Source organism: Anguilla rostrata, chromosome 4, assembly GCF_018555375.3.
Source record: "Anguilla rostrata isolate EN2019 chromosome 4, ASM1855537v3, whole genome shotgun sequence".
Lineage (NCBI taxonomy): Eukaryota > Metazoa > Chordata > Actinopteri > Anguilliformes > Anguillidae > Anguilla > Anguilla rostrata.
The window spans coordinates 6,909,177-6,928,096 of NC_057936.1; the positions used below are offsets into that span (position 1 = coordinate 6,909,177).

Here is an 18,920-nt window from a genome sequence, read left to right on the forward strand (position 1 = left end):
GGGGGGGGGGGGGGGGGGGGAATGAGAGCAGTAGTTTGAGGATCAGGTGCAAGAGCTGGGAGAAAGTCTTCTGCCCCACTATTCGAGCCACTGCGACTGAAGACTCGTCGCAGGACTGGAAAGTTCGATTCAGGTAAGCTCAAATTAATGATTGATCCAGGGTTAAACCTAAACTTTGTGTAGGGAATTTTTTACAGAAGGAGCTTGATCCCACTGGTGGAAATTGGCATTGGACTTCTTTCTAATTCTCTCACTCTGTCTCGCTCCTTTGATCTAGCATAGTGTCCATTTTAGGAGTGGCTGTAATATTAGTCCGTGCCTCATATACTTTAATCTCAGCGGTCTTGCACCGCTGCTCCAGTCTTAGAAAGAGGGGAAGCAAATATTAATTATATTGTAACAGGGTTTAAATTATGTATGCATATGGGATGATCCTTATTCTAGCAGCTATCAATTATTTTTGACAAAGGATCCAACAAAAAGTCAGTTTTTGCATTTGAATAGAAGCTTTATAGCATTTCCGATGAAGCCGTAGTGTACAGGTCGGATGTAAAAGCCATCAACACACACACACATACACACACATGCACACACACACACAGACACACACATGCACACACACACACACAGACACACACATACACACAGACACACACACACACACACACACACATTCACACACATACACACACACGCAGACACACACACGCACACACACATTCACACACATACACACAGACACACACACACACACATTCACACACATACACACACACACACACACACACACACATTCACACACACACACACACACATTCACACACATACACACACACGCACACACACATGCAGACACACACACGCACACACACATACGTATTGCTATACTTGTGACGACTTCCGATTGACTTACATTCATTCCGTAACCTCTAACCCTAACCCTAACCCTAACCCCAAACACTACATGCCTAACCTTAACCTAATTGTAACCCTTTTTAGGAATTTGTGACCAGCAAAAGGTCCCGACCTTGCGTAATTTTCCTCATCTTTCTATCCTTGTGGAGACATTTGGCTCTCGCAAAGATAGTAATACATGCCCACACACACACACACAGAATAGCTCAAATATGTTTTCAGTAGTTTTGCTGTCTTAAGTGCAAGTCATTGATCACAAACAAAGTGGAGTGAAGTTTGGTATGGGTAAAGGTTTACATATGTTGTTATGATGGGAAACGCCATGACAACTGGCATCGCCCGTCAATTGGAGTGTTTACGTATATGAATATTGTTTAGTGTGTGCTCGTTTGTTTAAAACAGAATATGAATTAATATCAGGGACATGGATAAATGGTCTAAAGCTATTTTTGCACCCTCCCTACACTTTTTGAGTCAGGCTCTCCCAGGCTCTCTGGGATGGGGGATAAAGCTGTTGAGATACTGGAGGGTGAACCTGGAGTGGAGCTGAAAGAAAAGTCACCTCCCAAACCAGCCAGGCTGCGGAAGGCAGGTAAATAAGAAAATAAAAGGCGCACAAAAAAACTTTTCTTTTTTGTTTAGGATGGTATAAATTGATATTGGGTATATATATATATTTCCATAGGTACTGAGTCAGTCATTCATGTGTAATATGAATTGAGCCACCCCATTGCATCATCATACATTGGCCGGAATATACCAAGGAAAACATGCCACTTTCACTTGCATATTTGCTATCGCCACATTAATTACTAATTAATTCATTAATAATTTATTTGGACAAATTAACGTGAATTACATTGCTCAAGGGTGCAACTGGAGTGCCCCATCCTGAGGGCCAAATATATAGCCCTCTGGTTAAAAACCCAGAATGCAACACTGCCATCAGCAACAAGACTTAACTCCTGTGTTTGGTTTGAGTCAAACTGACCTGTCTTAAACTTTTATTAAAAGAGGAATGACACTTTCGAGCAGGGGTGTCGTAGTGGGGGGGAAAGTGGGACTGACTACCCAGGGCCCGAATGAGGGGAGGGCCCTCGAAAAGCCTGGAATGATGCATGAGAGACATGGGTCAAGAGAGGAAGGGAGGCCCACAGGGACTGCTTGTGTATAAGGCCCAGAATTTTGTGCTACACCCCAGCTTTTGAGTGACTCTGTACCAGTCTTTTGCCCGTATGGTTTCTTTGAATATAATAAAAATATACAAAATAGTATTTTTTTAAAAGATGACGTAGTTGTAGTGGATTTTTACATACATATCACATTTTTATCACAAATGAATGACACTTTCATTGTTAAATGTGACCTAGTAGGGATGGCTACCATTAGCCATTTACATATATTGTTTACATTGTTTGGAACTGAGAAAAAGATCATATATTTTGAATATTTTTGCATACATTTTATTTCTGTAGGGCTTTAAAATCCCAGTAATGTCCTGGGTATATCTGATCCCGGCTAACAGCTTTGCTGGTGCCAATAAATAAAGACAACACAACAGTTAACTGTGCAAATTGTATTTAAAGACATACATAGAGCATCCCCAGAGAAAAAGAACTGCTGTCTGGGCCGGATCGTGCCTGAGTTCGCGACAACATCCGGACTGGAACACAGACTCAGCCTGGCCACCAAATGCACGAGCCAATGCTGGCATGGAGACGGCCTTCCGGATCGTAAGCATAGCGAGCTACTTCTGGCCTATTTTTATACAGTCTCTGGTTCTGGCACAGGAGCACCAGCGATGTATTATCGCCCAAATTGTGAATGTTTCACGCGGCTCCGGCTCAAGCGCGGCACAGACCCACAAAAAAAAAACCGTTGCGTTCGTTTCTCTGGTCCACGACTGAATCCAGCGCAAAGGTAGCTGTTTCAGTCCGGTCGAAAACCAGATCCAGATTGGAGTTGCTTGCTATCTGGGTCATACGTTCAACTGCTAAAAGTTACACTAAATGTCACGTCTTCCTGTTACAGATGCGCAGCCATCAAAGAAAAAGAAAGAGGTGAGTTATGAGCTAACGTCGTTCACTGAAACCAGTATTGCCAATCATTCTGACAATTATTTACTGTAATTTTGTGTAAAATCTGTGCCACAAAGAAGCTCAGTAAATCAACATTTTTTACATTCTAAGGCTTTTACGTTTTATTTTCTTGATTGTCTAAGGCTGAGTCAGGCTTTTGGCTATATACACCGACAAGTCTGACGTAGTCATCTGATAGTGTTTGGAGTACCTGCTTATAATCCTGTAAACCTGTTCACTGATCCCCGATCTCCCACCGTAGAATGCTCACAGTGTTAAATGAACGCTTACAGTGTACACGTGGTCCCTATTGGACTCAAAGAAACTCTGTCAGAAGTTTGAATTAACACTGGATGTTGCACTGTGCCTCTTCTCTCTTTCAAAGGGAGCACCAACAAGCCACAAGCAAGGCACAAAGAAAGCCACAAAGGAAAAAGCCAAGCCCGGTGTGCCTCCCCATTTTCTCTGTGCATTAGCCCTGTGTGTCCATATGTCAGTCCTCCTGTTGCATGTGCATTCATCTACACCAGACGGTACCCAACCCCATTCCATGAGAGCTACAGTACCAGCCTGTAGGTTTTCACTCCAACCCTAACGAAGCACACCTCATTCAAGAGCTAGAGATATCGCCGAGCTGCTAATTATTAGAATCAGGTGAGCCATATTTGGGGTTGAAATGAAAACCCGCAGTAGATCTCGAGGATCAGGATTGGGAACCACTGGTCTACACCAACTCAAATTCTGTCTGCAGGGTTTTTAATGTGTTTCCGCACTTACAGTTAGTGCTGAATTTAAGTCATTGGCTGAAGAGTCTGCATGGCTGCTAGTGGAAAGGAGATTACAAAAACCAGGAGTGACTGCCGCCCTCCGGGGCTGGAGTTTGAGACCCATTATCCACAAAGTGTTCATTTAACTCAGAGCTTGCTCTACCAGAGTTACATGTACTTTACGAAGAGTTAAATGCATTTCATCAGAATTAAATGTAGTCTATCAGAGTTAATTTAATGCTGAAAATTTTACTGTGTGTACTGTGTCATGAGCTATGTTCATAGCCAGCATGTTCAATTATCTCTATATTTATGTCCTTGACACCACTCACCCAATACCAATCATGTCTCTTTTGACCTTTGACCTAACCCTTTAAACACCCATGAAGGTCCTGCAGATAACTGACAAGCTTAACGGAACAATTTAACTTCACCAATATGCACAGAAATATTCTTCTTCCCTGTGATATTTACGGGTGGTTGGTGATACATTTAGTTTTCTCAGAAATCTGCCAGTTTTTTATTTTTATTTTTTTCAATTTTACCCCTATCTGAACTTTTTCAAATAATTATTTGTCTGTCTTGCAGCATCCAATCAACATTCAGGTGATGATGATGAAAATCCACTGGAATGGCTTACACTGAATCGCTGCATTCTATTGGCTGTCATCACAATTTTGGTCAGTACTGGAGTCAACACTCTGAATGGTAAGTGATTTCACATGCATTAAAGAGGTCATACTCTGGGAAGAGACAAGTGTGTACTACTTTAATTCATATCTCAGTTTTTAAGGAAGTATCAATATGCATATGTGACAAGCATAAGTACCTTTTTTGGGACTTTTTTGCACCTTTCTTTTGAGAGTATACACTCTTTTGAACTGGAACTGGGTGTATTACATACACACATATCATTCCAAGGACAGTGGAACACATTCTCACACTCTGACACTCCCAGGCCACCAGTCTCATCCAGTGCGCCCTGTCTTTCAGAAACATGGGGGGAATTCTGGGGGATGGAGGAAGTGGAGCTCACTGCAGAGGAACTGGCTTTGGGAGGCAACGACGTAACGGCAGGCAGCGAACCCGAGGAGGTACCGAAGCCACGGCCCGTCCCTGTCTCTCCCTCCCTCTGTCAGTCTGCATGTCAGTCAGAACGTCATCCTAAAGGGGGGGAAAAGGAGAACGAGGACACACGGTGTCATTGATGCGAAGCAGCGCTATTACGCGAACATTCAGCTTGCTAAATGTGAGTGAGTGAGTGATTGAGTTGCCGAGTGAGTGAGTGAGTCAGTGGGCGAGTGAGTGGGCAGATGAATGGGTGGGTGAGTGAGTGAGTGAGTGTGTGGACAGGTGAGTGAGTGAGTGTGTGGGCGAGTGAGTGAGTGAGTGAGTGAGTGAGTGGGCGAGTGTTTGGGCGAGTGAGTGAGTGTGTGGACAGGTGAGTGAGTGAGTGTGTGGGCGAGTGAATGCCTCAGAGTGGCTGAGTGAGTGGGTTACAAGCCAGGTCCATTAGGTGCTTCGTATCTAATAAAAGTTCATGTGGGCACTTATATAGCTCATGCAGACCTGTGTTTCCTGTTTCTCTCCTCCAGACCGAGAGCTCACTGTGGAACCTGTTCTCCTGGAGCTGGGGGTCAAGATACGATTGCGGTGCAGACGATAATTGCGATGCAGATGATGATGATGACGTCGCTTATTACTATTATTATTACGCTGCTGATGATGATGACGATGGCGATGACACTGTCAATGATGATGACAACAATGCCGTCGATGAAGATGACGATGATGATGGTGACGAACGCCCAGGAGGAAGATCGAGAAAGCTGGCTCTAAAGAGGGAGGTGCAGAGCGAATCAGGGAGGGAGGAACACACAGTGAAACGTAGGAAACGACTTCCAAGGGAACCAGAGGAAGATACAACCCAAAGGAAAAGATCGACAAGGCATAAGCCTGGTGATGAGGAGGAGGAAGAAGAGGAGGAATGAGCCTGGAGGAAGAGGGAGAAAGAGGAACGGGGACAGCGTCGGGGGTAGTTCACCTGGAGACGAGAGCTTCTGCTGATGAAAGACTCCTCTTCTGTCCTTGGCAACGAAGGTCAACGTCTCTGGAGTATCTCCTCCTGTGCAGTTTGTTTCACTGCAGTCAAACGTCACCAGAAGAGAAATGATCCCCTGGAAGGATCCTTCGTTTTCATTCAATATGTCAGCCATTACCTTCCCCCGCAAAGCGCTATTCTCTCTAATATGCAAGGTGGTGACTGAGGACATTAATCCTGAAAAACAGATGTTCGCATGAGAACTGCTCACCTGTTAAGTGTTGATATAGTTGGCTGATTGGCTCACACAGGGTCGAGTCAGATGCACAGTATAGTTTCCAGGAGAAAATGAAACTTATGTTTCACAATTTACACGATACAGACTGAATATTATCCCATATTACACTTTGAGCATTTTGATTTCTAAGTGTCATTCATATTAAATGATTTACTTACATCACTGTCATTTCCTAACTGATCTGATATGCTTCACCATACCTGCTCTAGGATTTATTCAGCTCAAAAGCCAAGAGCATAACAAACAAGGTTATATTCTTTTTACCCCAATATGTTATTAGAAATGAAAGATACCATTTCTGTAATGTTTCACCATTTATTGAATTGTGTGCATTATATTTGTATTTGAGGACAAGGGATTTATTAACTTCCAAAGCTCCATCAAGAAGAATTGCTCTTTTGCCTTGACTCTGAAACCTTGCCACCATGCAATAAAGCCCAGTGATTTTTTTCTTTGTATATCCTACTTTCTGGATGTCAATACCAGGTCCAAAGCCACCCATCCTTAGACAGACAAATATATACAAATTCATTCAGACAAATATACGCGTGATTACAAAAAACCCGGCTATATTTTTGTGCAATAGTGTTCTTTTTATTCACTTATCACCGAAGTGTGTTCACACAAGAACTTTGAACAACCACACACACACACACACGCAAAACTTCATATGTTATGTGGGCGTGCACAGTGAACAGAAACACGAGCAGTGGAATGGCAAAACACAGCGTGCATTTCCATTTTTTTTTTTTTTTTAAAAAGAAGAAAAAAAAAGAAAAGAAAAACCAATGTACAAAGTGAGGACCACCAGTCTGGTCGTTTTTTTTTGCGTAGCCGCGTTCGGAAACGCAGACGGGCGCGAGCGGGAACGGGGGCCGGGTCAGGGGCGGGGTCCTGCGGAACCTCAGCGTTCCCGCGCCCCCGACCCCCCTCCCCCTCCCCCCCTCCCTCCTCCCCCTCCTTCAGCGGCAGCCGCAGCGCGTGGCGACCATGTTGGGCTTGATGGTGATCTCGGTGCCCGCCCCCTTGAGCTCCACCACCTGCAGGTCGGCGTAGCGCAGGGGCACGCAGCAGGGCGAGCGGCCCAGCGGCTGCCCGCTCTGCTCGTGGCTGTGCAGCAGGATGGCGTGGTTGTTGGCCTCCGCCAGCGGGAAGCCGCACGGGCCCTCGCAGTTGTTGATGGCGGCCGTGGCGGGCTCCAGCACGTAGCTCTTCAGCGACACGGACAGGGGCTGCAGCCGGCACCCTCCCCCCTTTCCGGAGCCCTCCTGACCCCCCCGGGCGGACCGGAGGCTGCGCTCCTCCTCCCAGGCCCCCAGCACCGTCTGCAGGGCCTTGAACAGGAGCAGGGCGCGGTACTGTGCCTCTCTGTCGCTCCCCTTATCTGCGGCGAAACGGCACAGGGCGAGAAAAACAGCTCAGTCTGTTGCGAACACCTATTATAAACGTGTACATCTGCTATACATAAACGGTAATCCGTATTGTTACTAGAAGTATAATTATTCTCCATCAGACCAGGCACAGCATGTTTTAAAAGTTTCTGGGCCTGATTTTCTAAGACCTTAAGCATGTGCAAACCCTTTCAGCACACACAAAGCCAACAACATGACCAATGATTTCTCAGGGTATTTGTTTTGCACCAATCATTGGTTGTGTTATTATTTTTGTGTGTTTGTGGACGTACCTAAGGTCATAGTAAATCAGGGCCTCTGTGATTTATAAAATGATTCATAAAATAAAATGCAGCGTTTGCATTCCTCTGCTCCCTCTTTCCAACGTCACTCAGGCGAATCCCCGTTCTCACCTGCTGGGGGCGCTGCACCCTCCCCGGGCAGCGAGCCGAGCTCCCGCAGCCGCTGCAGCCGGTCGCCGAGGCCACACCCTCCCGTCGCCTCCCGAGCCGCCCGGGCCGCGGCCTCCTCCAGCCGCAGTCTCAACACGGCCACCAGGGGGGGCTGCAGATCCAGCTCCACCCGGTGCTCCAGCAGCTCGCCGGCCCGGCGGGGGAAGGAGAACAAGGTCGGGGCCGAGGAGTTGAGGAGCCCCAGGAGGAGCGACTCGCTGGAGGAGGCTCCCAGGGTCAGGGGAGGCAGGGACTGCAGGGAGTCCAGGGAGACGGAGGCAGCCTGAGCCGGAACAGACCCCGCCTTCTCCGGGGAGAGGGCCTCGCTCAGGAATTTCTGCAGGACGCACAGGAAGTGGAAAGTCCGGGAGGGTGCCAGAGGGCCTGGGGATGGACTCACCTCTGGTGCCAATCTGCAGGTCAAACAAGGAACAGCAGAATGTTGAACCAGCGCTGTCTCTGTCAGGTAACAGGAACGTTCCCTGCTGGTCACTCTGCAGGGAGCAGGACCCACAGTAGCCAGCGCTAATCTGTCCTCGGGGAACAGGACCCCATGTAACCAGTGCTAGTCGCTCTGGGGCTGCAGACCAGCTCCACCGTGTCCAGCTAATCTGCCTGGGGGAAAGGACAACATGTTGAGCCAGGAATCGCTGTGGGGAACTCCCACAGGTAGCAGGACTAGTCAATCGTGGGAACGGAGCAGTAGCCTGAGCGGAACAATCTCAGGGAGAGGCCTGCTCATGGCAGTCTGTCAGGAACAGGAACATCCGAGTGTTGCCAGGGCCTGAATCTCTGGTGTGGGAACAAGACCACACATGTTAGCCAGCGCTAGTCTGTCTGTGGGGAACAGGACCATTCATGTTAGCCAGTGCTAGTCTGTCTGTGGGGAACAGGACCACACATGTTAGCCAGCACTAGTCTGTGTGTGGGGAACAGGACCACACATGTTAGCCAGCGCTAATCTGTCTGTGGGGAACAGGACCACACAGTTAGCCAGCCTAATCTGCGGGGAACGGGACCAAAGTTGTCAGCCACAGCTAATCTGTAGGAAACAGGGCCACACACGTTAGCCAGCGCTAGTCACAGCCTTATCCCAGAGCTTCTCCTTAAGCTCATTTGTAGCATTTTCATTCCTGGGGCAGAAGTAATGTCTCATTATAAAAACAAAAAACAAAAAAACCATGCACAAACTCTCCCATGTAAGGCAGTTGAATACGTCTGACGACGCAACGCCCCGACCCCAAAACACACAGACAAACCCGTTGCTAGGAGAGTCTGCGCTGTCCAGTATTCTGCTCTGGAACAACAGCAGAGGACCCTGGGTGCCAGTACGCCCGACTCCCTCCCCTGTCAGCAGGTCCTGCAGGCTCCTCTTCTCCCCTGGAAGGAGAAATGAGCACGGCGACCTTTGAAGACACTTGTTCCACGTGAACCAGGAAGAAGTACCTTCATTTCCCTAGTTCAGTGGTGCGTAAACCCAGTCGTTTTCCCCAACAGTGCATGGAGCCAATGTGATCATTTAATGAATCCAGAAATGTAATCCAGGGCTGCCCAACCCTGTTCCTGGAGATCTACCATCCTGTAAATTTTTCATTTGTCCCATAACACACCCGATTCCACTAATTAGTAGCTCAATGGGGTCTCTAGATGTTGAGTGAGGTGTGGTTTGTTAGGGTGCGCTTCCTACAGGAAGGAGGGTAGATCTCCAGGAACTGGGTCGGGCAGCCCTGATGTAACCCAAAAGAATCATTTCTCACGTATAGCACATCACATAAAATGGAAGCATAAGTTGACCTGACAGTTTTTAAAATGCCCTGGGGCGTGAATGTACCCTTGACCTCCGCAGCTAACTTCGCTGTTAAACATCAAAATGGATGCAGAGGCGGTTGAAAGGCCTAAATGAGGGTCCTTTCTGAAATGCAGACAGGATGTGGTCACCTTCCTCTGCCCGGTTCGCCTCCACCGTAATTCGCAGCACCACGTGACCTTGACCTTGACCTTGACCGTGACCGTGACCGTGGTCCTTCGTTTGTCTCCTGGTCAGGACTGCGTATCGGGTCCCAGCTGAAACGCAAACTGTCTGAAACAAAGGTTTCATTAAAGTTTTTTTATTAAAGTAAGTTCCCCACTTTAAAGCCATGGACAATCCCCTGCAGGGACAGGCTGCTCAAAAATCATGTTGTATTAACGTACCGGTCTGGCGCGCGGTCGCTGACATGCGACTGATGCATATTCATACAGCCTCCATGAATAAAATATGAAACCGTTCTGCTTTGTTCGTTTCATGGCAGGTGGCACGGGGCACTCCGGAGCACGGGGCAGAGATCGGGGAAGCCTCACCTGTCGGTGCGGGAGGAGGGACGGGCTGCCGAAGGACACCCTCATCCCACCCGTGCTGGCGGTGCCCCCCAGGGCAAAGATCAGGACGGGGGCCAGGCCGCCGAGGCGGGAGCGGTGCGGTGGGGGGGGCAGGAGGAAGCGGAGGGTCAGCTCCCTCCTCTGGTGCTCCCCGTCTTCCCCCCAGAGCTCTGACACAGGGACAGACAGCACAAGAGCGCTTTCAATCCCCCAAATACACGTACAATATACGTTACAATATACTCAGTTAAAATAACTAAAGAAACACGTATCATTAAATGGTAAATGGACTGCATTTATATAGCGCTTTTATCCAAAGCGCTTTACAATTGATGCCTCTCATTCGCCAGAGCAGTTAGGGGTTAGGTGTCTTGCTCAAGGACACTTCGACACGCCCAGGGCGGGGTTTGAACCGGCAACCCTCCGACTGCCAGACAATCGGTCTTACCTCCTGAGCTATGTCGCCCCATAGATACGTATCAGTTTGCTGTTAACATTAGCGTAAGAAATAAACAGCTAGCGAATGACTGATTTTTGTGGACAATGCAGTTTCCGAGCTTGTAGAATAAAAAAACAAATTTCTTCTAAATACTTGTCATATTTAGCATCTATTGCAATTAATACACTCCATTTTGTTTATATTACCATTTGTTAAAACAGGAGGAGCATTCTTGTCGTTTTTTTGTTTTGTTTTCCGTTAAAGCAACAATTTTATGTTGTTTTATATATTATATGAATGTAAAAAGGTTGTATTTCATGTGTTAAAAATTTGAATAAAAATATTGTGGGGGAAAAAAGAAATAAATAGCTAAAAATAACTAAACTCCCTTCTGTGGAGTACTGTGAATCGTGTGGTCCACCAATGTATTGATTACACATTTAAGTGTTGAAAAGCAACACTGAATTCAAGGTAGCATAAAGCAGGGGTGTCTGGTTCCTGTCTTGGAGGGCAGTAGGTCTGATGCTTTTTTAGATGTGTATCACCCTGTAAGTGATTAATCTAAGTCACTGTTTGGCTAATCAGTCCACACATCTTATTTACAAAAGCCTGAACTGGCTATTGATTGAAAGAAAAACACAAAAACCTGCCCATCCAGAACATGAGAGACAATGCCATAAATTCTTCACTTATACGAAGCTAATTCATAAGGAGAGCTATATGGTGTGATTGGTTGTTCACCTTAAAATCGTCAACTAATTCAGGTTCAAGAAACCAGGCCAGGTAAGTTAACTGGGTAAAAATCCACTTCCATCAATCAATTGTTTTAAAGAAATCAGAAGACGCTGTGGCTATGCAGGAGCAGGGCTACAGATTCCTGGTACCCAGAAATGAAACACGTACCTTTAGTGGGGTGTAAAACGTGCAGTCCGCCCCTGTCTTTCTCCACACCCTTTGCTAGGGCAGACAGCACTGCGTCCAGGCCGGTCGAGTTCCCATCCGGATCGGAACAAAGTCCGAAGCGGGTCAGATCCTCCTGCTCCGGCTCCCTTTCCCTTCCCCAGCCCTCGAGCACCGCATTCAGCAGGTCCCTCCCGACGGCCTCGTGCTCCTCCACCAGGCCGAAGCACGGACCCATCCCGGACGGGGTCTTGGGGTCGGGTTCGGGCTCGGGCTCCGGGTCAGGGCGGGCGGTGCTATTCTGGTCCGCGGTCTCCGCGGGGTCACCGAAGGAACGGGACCGGGGGTCCTCGTTCTCCCGCTCGCCCCCCCAAGCTCCATCTTCGCCGCCGTCCGTTTGGTCTGTCGTACATTTTGGATAAACAGGGAGCACAGGGGTTACGTTATCAGAAACAACAGAAAGCCTCGGATTTCACAAAAAGCCAAGGGCAGCACAGCAGACATACAAACAATAGCGATTTTATGGAAAAATAACTAGAATTCTTACCGTTTTGCCCTCTGCTGGTGTTTTGCTTTCCAAACTAACAAGGAAACCATTTTGTGCAACTCAACAAAGTTGAAGATCAGTAAGCGTTGTAAAATTTCACAAAGAGCTGTTGGTCTGTTGAGGATACGCAAAGCATTGCATCACTGTTGTTTTTTTAAGCTGAAACAACATTGGACTGAATGTCTGGTTGCACAGTGCTGTTGATACAGTGCCTGAAAGGCAGGCCATGTACAGACACCATTACTTTAATATGCGATTCGCTGTTTCTGGTTGCAGTCCATGAACACCAGTCAAGGTAGCAGACAAATTGCAAAGTAAAGTGTCCAGATATTCTGTATTAGCCAGGATACCCAGCTTAAAACAGTATTTAAAAACGGTACACATCCCTACATACCATCCAAAACCCCCTGGTTGAGGTCACCATAGTGTGCACATGTCCTATATTCCGGCTTGGGTAGTTCTTTAGTTCTTTATTTATTTGCACAAATTTAAAATCCACAAAGCGAAAGAAACTAGTAAGCATAAAATCGTGCAGGTAGTGACAAGAAACTCTAAAGGGCTTATGTAAGGTCTCTACCTATAATGATAGACAGTTCACGTGAATATTTACAACACATAGCCTACGTTGTTACATTTATCCCTGTTTCAAAACAATGCAAACCGACTAGAGAGGACATAGCTTTAAAGGCAGGAAAGTTATGAAATTGTTTTTCATGCTGTACCACTGGTCAAGTCACGTCAAATCCAAATCAGGTATTCAATAAAACATTTCAAGGTAACGTAATTAATTAAGCCCTGAAAAAACTACAAGGCAAAGGACCGACTGGATCACGGTTAAAAACACATCTTCGTGCTACCGGTGTCCACTGTCCATGTTTGGTCACAAATGAGAGCAAGATGAAAAAAAGTAATGGTAGCCAATTCAACACTCAAACCGTCCCCGCTATTATCAAATAAGGGGCGGGAAGTGCATTTGCGAACGGCAGTTCCTATCACGTTAGCATTTCTGAAATTGCACGCGCATATTTAGTCATGCGTACTACGGGCAGCATACACTCTATCTAGTAAAGTCTGATACTACAGCTACTGTACGTGACATCAGAAAAGGTTTGAAGGCCATGCAGAAAAAAGCAGGGAATGTCACAGACCTGGCCTGGGACGGTCTGGCTTTAGGATTCGGTCCATCCCTCCCCCTCCTTCCCCATGATGTGGCAGCGTTGCCGTGGCGCAGGACAGCAACAGCAGCATCGCTCTCATCACCCTCCGTGACCACATGTCTGTCTGTCTGTCCAGCCCTTCGCCCGATTCGGCGTCAGCCACGCTTCTGGGTAGGACGTTGAGCAGGACGGGGTATGTATACGCATTCCTCCTCTCCCGGGACAGTCCAAACTGCCAAGAAAGCTGTGCAGCAATGCGCGGCCTTGGAGTGATGAAAGATGCTTTTATTTTAATTTTATTATTATTTAACAAAAAAAAAAAAAAGGGAAAAACTTTTAACACCAAGGGGAGCGGAGGGGAGTGCTCGTGCAGATGGCCTACCACGGCTCTCGACGAAGGGGCACAAACAAAGACGCTGTTTGAACAGAGAGGAACAGCGCATACTATTAATAATTCCTGTGTCTGCGATAAGGGCAAGGTAACCAACCCGGAGGCAGATAATGGGGAACTGTGCAACAGCAGACAGCACCTGCTTGAACGTCTGGGTGTGGGAAAAGTCAGGCTGCTGGTTCGCAGAACAAAGGAAGGACAAGCGCGAGCCAAATGCACGACGAACTTTAAAAGCGCCGCCTCGTTGTCACTACTTTTTATTTACAAACTGAAAATATGCAGAGGCCCGTTTAAGAGATTTACGCTTCAGAGCACACCGATTAAAGGTGACGATCTCACGCGGATAATTTTGTTTTGGATTACTGAAGCGTGGTCACACATTGTGTATTCCCTACTGCGACCCAAGTGTGAAAGTGGCATCCCATCTGGCTGATCTAATGAAACTCCAGGACGAAGTCATTGTTCAAACAGGATGTAGCTAATAATTGGGTTTAAAAAAAAAACAGATTGAAACTACCGCGGTGGTAGGCTACTCCTTGCCAGTATCGTTTTGTTCTTCCTGACAATGCAAAAAATTTGCGAGGATTATTTTAGACTAAGCACAATAGGCAGCACCAGCCGGACTCTCAGTTAAGACAGCCAATTAAGCACTAATTGGCTTCATTTATAAGAAAATACGAAACTGTTCATTTTAACACACCACACCCAGCCGTTTTCTGTCATTAAAAAAAAGAAGCATTTGTGAAGAGAATCTGAAGCATGCATTGCTTTTTGTACTAAATACAATGTGTGCTTGAATGTGCATTCTGGCTCACATCCATTAGACTTGATAAAACACAGTGGAGAATCTACTGGCTGTCGGTCTTAAGTAGACCCATGTGTAGGCCTACCCATATGAAAAATTAATATATTTTAATATATGGCAGAAAATATGTAATATGTAATATATGTATGAAACACATAAATGAACATGTAAATATATATTAAATATATTTAATATACGTTAGGACATATACATATATGTAAATACATGTCATATATACAAAAGCAGCCAATTTTGAATATATATATTTTCACAATATATTTAAATGTATGTAAATATATGATGTAAAACTATATGTGAAGTGTAGTTTCCATATATTTCCAGGTATCATTTACCTGTATGGGTATATGCAAGTACGGTATCTAGCTCTTGGCAGCAGTTTGGAGTTTGGATAGCCAGATCAGCCTAAAGAACTAATCTGGCAACCCAGTGTTAGCAAATCGACAAAATTGCTTCTGTTTCAATGTATTTTTGTGACACTGTTGTTTCAATGTGGCTTAGGGGACAACATTGAATACAATTATACTATGGTTCTTAGCTCAACCATGTAAGCTCCTACTCTCCCTGAAAACCCAGAAAAGTAGCCTGTATGCCATTGGCTGCATTTACCCATTTCACATAAATTGCAAATTGAATATTTAAGTCAACCACAGTACTACCTGTATGTCCATGTACACTAGCATATATGGCATTTATATTATATATATATATATATACTGTATAATGGCTGTTATGGTCCTTGTTCCATTGGCTACGTGTGGGCCTGTAGGCTATATGTCTTTGCCAAGGACCTTAAGAAAAAAGGGCCACCATTGTCACACACAAAACAGTTTTCTCATTCTTGACATGCCCCAAAATTTCAAATCATTGTAAATTTTACAGATTCCCAGAGAGCAGCACTGGGGCTGCTGTTAGCGGAAACCCTGTATTTTTGTGGTTTTTTTCTGTTAACATTGGGCTACTGTGGGACTATTTACCAACTATTTTGCCATCTCAACGGTCCCACCCTGGGTGGCTACTTGCGGACCGACCAGTGCCAATTTGCGAAAGGCTGCGGGGCCACTACACGTTTGCTAGCCGCTACACGCTTGCCAGTCGCTACACTCTCGCTAGCTGCTACACGCTCGCTAGCCGCTACACGCTCGCTAGCCGCTACACGCTCGCCAGTCGCTACACGCTCGATAGCCCTACACGGTCGCCAGCTGCTACACGCTCGCCAGTCGCTACACTCTCGCTAGCCGCTACACGCTCGCTAGCCGCTACACGCTCGCTAGCCGCTACACGCTCGATAGCCCCTACACGCTCGCCAGTCGCTACACGCTCGCTAGCTGCTACACGCTCCCTAGCCGCTACACGCTCGCCAGCCGTTACACGCTTGCTAGCTGCTACACGCTCCCTAGCCGTTACACGCTCGCCAGCCGCTACACGCTCGCCAGCTGCTACACGCTCGCCAGCTGCTACACGCTCGCTAGCTGCTACACGCTCCCTAGCCGCTACACGCTCGCTAGCTGCTACACGCTCATTAGCTGCTACATGCTCGCTAGCCATTACATGCTCTCTAGCCGCTACACGCTCGCTAGGTGGGTTCTGTCTGTCTGTGTTCCTGCTCTGCATAAGGTCAGACTCCCATCCTGTGGTTCTGTTGAAATATTAATGTACTCCTTACTTGATTTGGAAATCACACACAGCTGCAATCTTGTTTTGAGGCTTCTCAAGGTCTGTTATGTTCGCTATTTCGTCACCGCAAGCCAAGAGATACACACCAAGGCTAATTCCATGAATTCAGAAAGAACTGACAAATTAAGGAGAACAGGAAACAGGACAAGACTTGTTTACACAAAGGCTGCTACAGTTTGGGGACAAAAGAAAGAAACTTTCAATATTTCTCTTTATGTTTACTCCTAAGGTGGTATTGAATGAAACCATGCACTAAAACGCTTCTTTCAAATAATCTAATTGAAACACTGGGGGCATTCACATGCACACTAATACTCTGATTTTACCCCAATTATGATAATACTATGATAAGACTATTGAAATAATCATTCATACACTTTTGTCTGATTATCTTTATCAGCATAAGGTCATAATCGGTGTATTCATAACCATATTAAGACACCCCAAATTTTGCCAAACCTATCGATTTTCTGGTGCATGTAGACCTCTTACTCTCATTTCTAAAAGCTTTTTGAAACTGCACGTCAGGCAAAAGTAGAAGATCACAGATGAAAACAACCATGGCTGGCACATCCGCAGTTTCCGCTGAGCTTATTTCGATTATGAAAAGAATCATGCAAACGTGGCTATTGGAGTAACATTACATTACTTATATCCATGTGTAGGCAATAATCTAACTACTGGCATAAACTGACTCCTCCCAATAATCAGGGTATTGGTGTGCAGGCAAATGTAGCCAAAGATAAATGGATCTACATTAATAAATAATGACGGTTGGGAATGAATCTTTTACATTACACTACAGGCATTTAGCAGATGCTCTTATCCAGAGCGACTTACACAACATTTACATTGCATCCATTTATACAGCAGGATATATACTGAAGCAATGCAGGTTAAGTACCTTGCTCAATGGTACAACCTACCTGGGAACTGAACCTTTGACCTTTAGGTTGCAAGACCAGTTCCTTACCCATTATACTACACTGCCGCCCAGACGGGGGCTTGTACCAAGGCCTTAAACTTCTGAGCAGTTACAGGCAGCCAATGAAGTTTGATGGTGGAACGCACTTGGTTTGGTTCCATTTTGACTCAGGGAGTTAAACTCTGTGCAAATTTAAGATCAGACTGTCTCATTTATCAGACGCTATACATTCATATGTGGCCAGATCAAATGCAGGAGAGAGCCCGGGTTTTTTTTTTATTTTAAACATACAGCAGCGATGAGCCACATGTTGCGATATTCAGTGTAGATTGAATAAGTGAATGTTTATCAGGGTAATTACGTTTTAGACCCAAGGAAAATAAGAGCATGTCGGCACTCATAGTAACAGAGGCCTGTTCCAGAAGCAACAGAGAGGGATGGAGAGGACAGCCATGGTTTCAGCACTGAAGGGGCACTTTCTGACCCCCAAAACACAATCCAGGACCCCGGGGTTCTCAAACGAAACACAGGTCATCACAGGGTGCGCTACGTTTGTTTTTGGGTGACCCCTTGTTTTGGGGCGGCAGTGTAGGGTATAATGGTTAGGGAACTGGGAACCATTGTAAAATTTGCAGGTAGGATGCTTGAACTGTACCCTTGAACAAGGTGAGTAACATGAATTGCTTCATTATATATCCAGCTGAATATGGTAAATGGACTGCATTTATTTAGCGCTTTTATCCAAAGCGCTTTACAATTGATGCCTCTCATTCGCCAGAGCAGTTAGGGGTTAGGGGTTAGGTGTCTTGCTCAAGGACACTTCGACATGCCCAGGGCGGGGTTTGAACCGGCAACCCTCCGACTGCCAGACAATCGGTCTTACCTCCTGAGCTATGTCGCCCCTGGTATAAATAAATTGGATACTATGTAAAAAACAAAAAAAATAAATAAAAGTGCTGTAAATCACTCTGGATAAGACCATCAGCTAAATGCCTATAACATAACGGTGTACATATTAATCATAAATGGTAAATTACATTAAAGTGAGTATCTGGATCATACACGTGGTTGTTTTCATTTTTACTTTGGTCCATGTCTGCTCCAACTAATCAACCATAAACATCTGCGTACAGTTCTCACACCAGTATATTAAAGAAGAACAGCACTCTGTATAGGAAACACAACATTTTATTAATAATTATAATAAAAAGCTGAGAAAATTCCAAAGCATTATTATAGGTCGTTCTCTTGGCGAGAGAAAAGCACCAATGCCAAAACAGTAAAACTTTCCACACCTCAGGCCATTTCGTAAAGTAGGTTTGCCTATTATTGCACCTCAAACCTCTTTGTCTTGACAGATAGTCGTTTCAGCCCCAACCCACCACCCCCCCCCCCAAAAAAATAACAGTAATGCAGCACCAGACACTTGGCTTCCATTTGAAAATCAATAATGAGGAAAAAAAAGAGGGAGCTTTTTGTGGACAGAGAGGAAGGAAGGAATGAATGAATGAATGAATGAATGAACGTGGGAGTGCTAACAGACAGGAGGACAGCTGCAAGGGACAGCCAGATACGCAAGGGACAGAATCTCCCACTTAGGAGGGAGGGAAGACAGACATCAGAGTGATTTTGGGGGGGGGGGGGGGGAGCTTTTCCAAAAAACATTTTAAAGATATTACAAAAATAAACATTGTGAACAAATGTTACAATTCTTCAGAGCATAATGGGAGCATTTATTGTGAGAACATCGAGACAACAGAA

General features: G+C 45.8%; 2 protein-coding genes across 3 annotated transcripts; one reads left to right on the plus strand and one right to left on the minus strand.

Annotated features, from left to right (window-relative positions):
* Window positions 1–15: 15 nt before the first annotated feature.
* On the plus strand, window positions 16–6,850 carry LOC135252352 (uncharacterized). Its single transcript, XM_064330331.1, has 7 exons — window positions 16–133; window positions 1,394–1,507; window positions 2,947–2,975; window positions 3,379–3,439; window positions 4,349–4,468; window positions 4,754–4,854; window positions 5,356–6,850. Exons 2-7 carry the CDS (start codon window positions 1,414–1,416, stop codon window positions 5,749–5,751), a joined length of 801 nt encoding a protein of 266 aa, XP_064186401.1. The 5' UTR covers window positions 16–133; window positions 1,394–1,413; the 3' UTR covers window positions 5,752–6,850.
* amh (anti-Mullerian hormone) lies at window positions 6,672–14,098 on the minus strand. 2 transcript variants are annotated; one of them, XM_064330328.1, is made up of 7 exons: window positions 13,335–14,098; window positions 11,643–12,041; window positions 10,283–10,470; window positions 9,881–10,022; window positions 9,202–9,322; window positions 7,904–8,355; window positions 6,672–7,483 (listed from the first exon to the last, which is right to left on the minus strand). In XM_064330328.1, exons 1-7 carry the CDS (start codon window positions 13,459–13,461, stop codon window positions 7,062–7,064), a joined length of 1,851 nt encoding a protein of 616 aa, XP_064186398.1. In that variant the 5' UTR covers window positions 13,462–14,098; the 3' UTR covers window positions 6,672–7,061. The 2 variants fall into 2 exon arrangements, with proteins under 2 accessions (XP_064186398.1, XP_064186399.1); XM_064330329.1 differs by lacking the exon at window positions 13,335–14,098 and adding an exon at window positions 12,187–13,247.
* Between the last annotated feature and the right edge of the window lie 4,822 nt (window positions 14,099–18,920).

Excerpts from the sequence above, each read along its gene's own strand:
- LOC135252352 (XM_064330331.1), top strand. The coding sequence starts at position 1,414 with ATGGGGGATAAAGCTGTTGAGATACTGGAGGGTGAACCTGGAGTGGAG. Across the intron at positions 2,976-3,378 it reads CATCAAAGAAAAAGAAAGAG|GGAGCACCAACAAGCCACAA; the intron begins GTGAGTTATGAG and ends TCTCTTTCAAAG. Across the intron at positions 4,855-5,355 it reads CAGGCAGCGAACCCGAGGAG|ACCGAGAGCTCACTGTGGAA; the intron begins GTACCGAAGCCA and ends TCTCTCCTCCAG.
- amh (XM_064330328.1), bottom strand. The coding sequence starts at position 13,461 with ATGTGGTCACGGAGGGTGATGAGAGCGATGCTGCTGTTGCTGTCCTGC. Across the intron at positions 12,042-13,334 it reads GCCAGACCGTCCCAGGCCAG|ACCAAACGGACGGCGGCGAA; the intron begins GTCTGTGACATT and ends AATGTACGACAG. Across the intron at positions 9,323-9,880 it reads GGCGAACCGGGCAGAGGAAG|GGGAGAAGAGGAGCCTGCAG; the intron begins GTGACCACATCC and ends TTCTCCTTCCAG.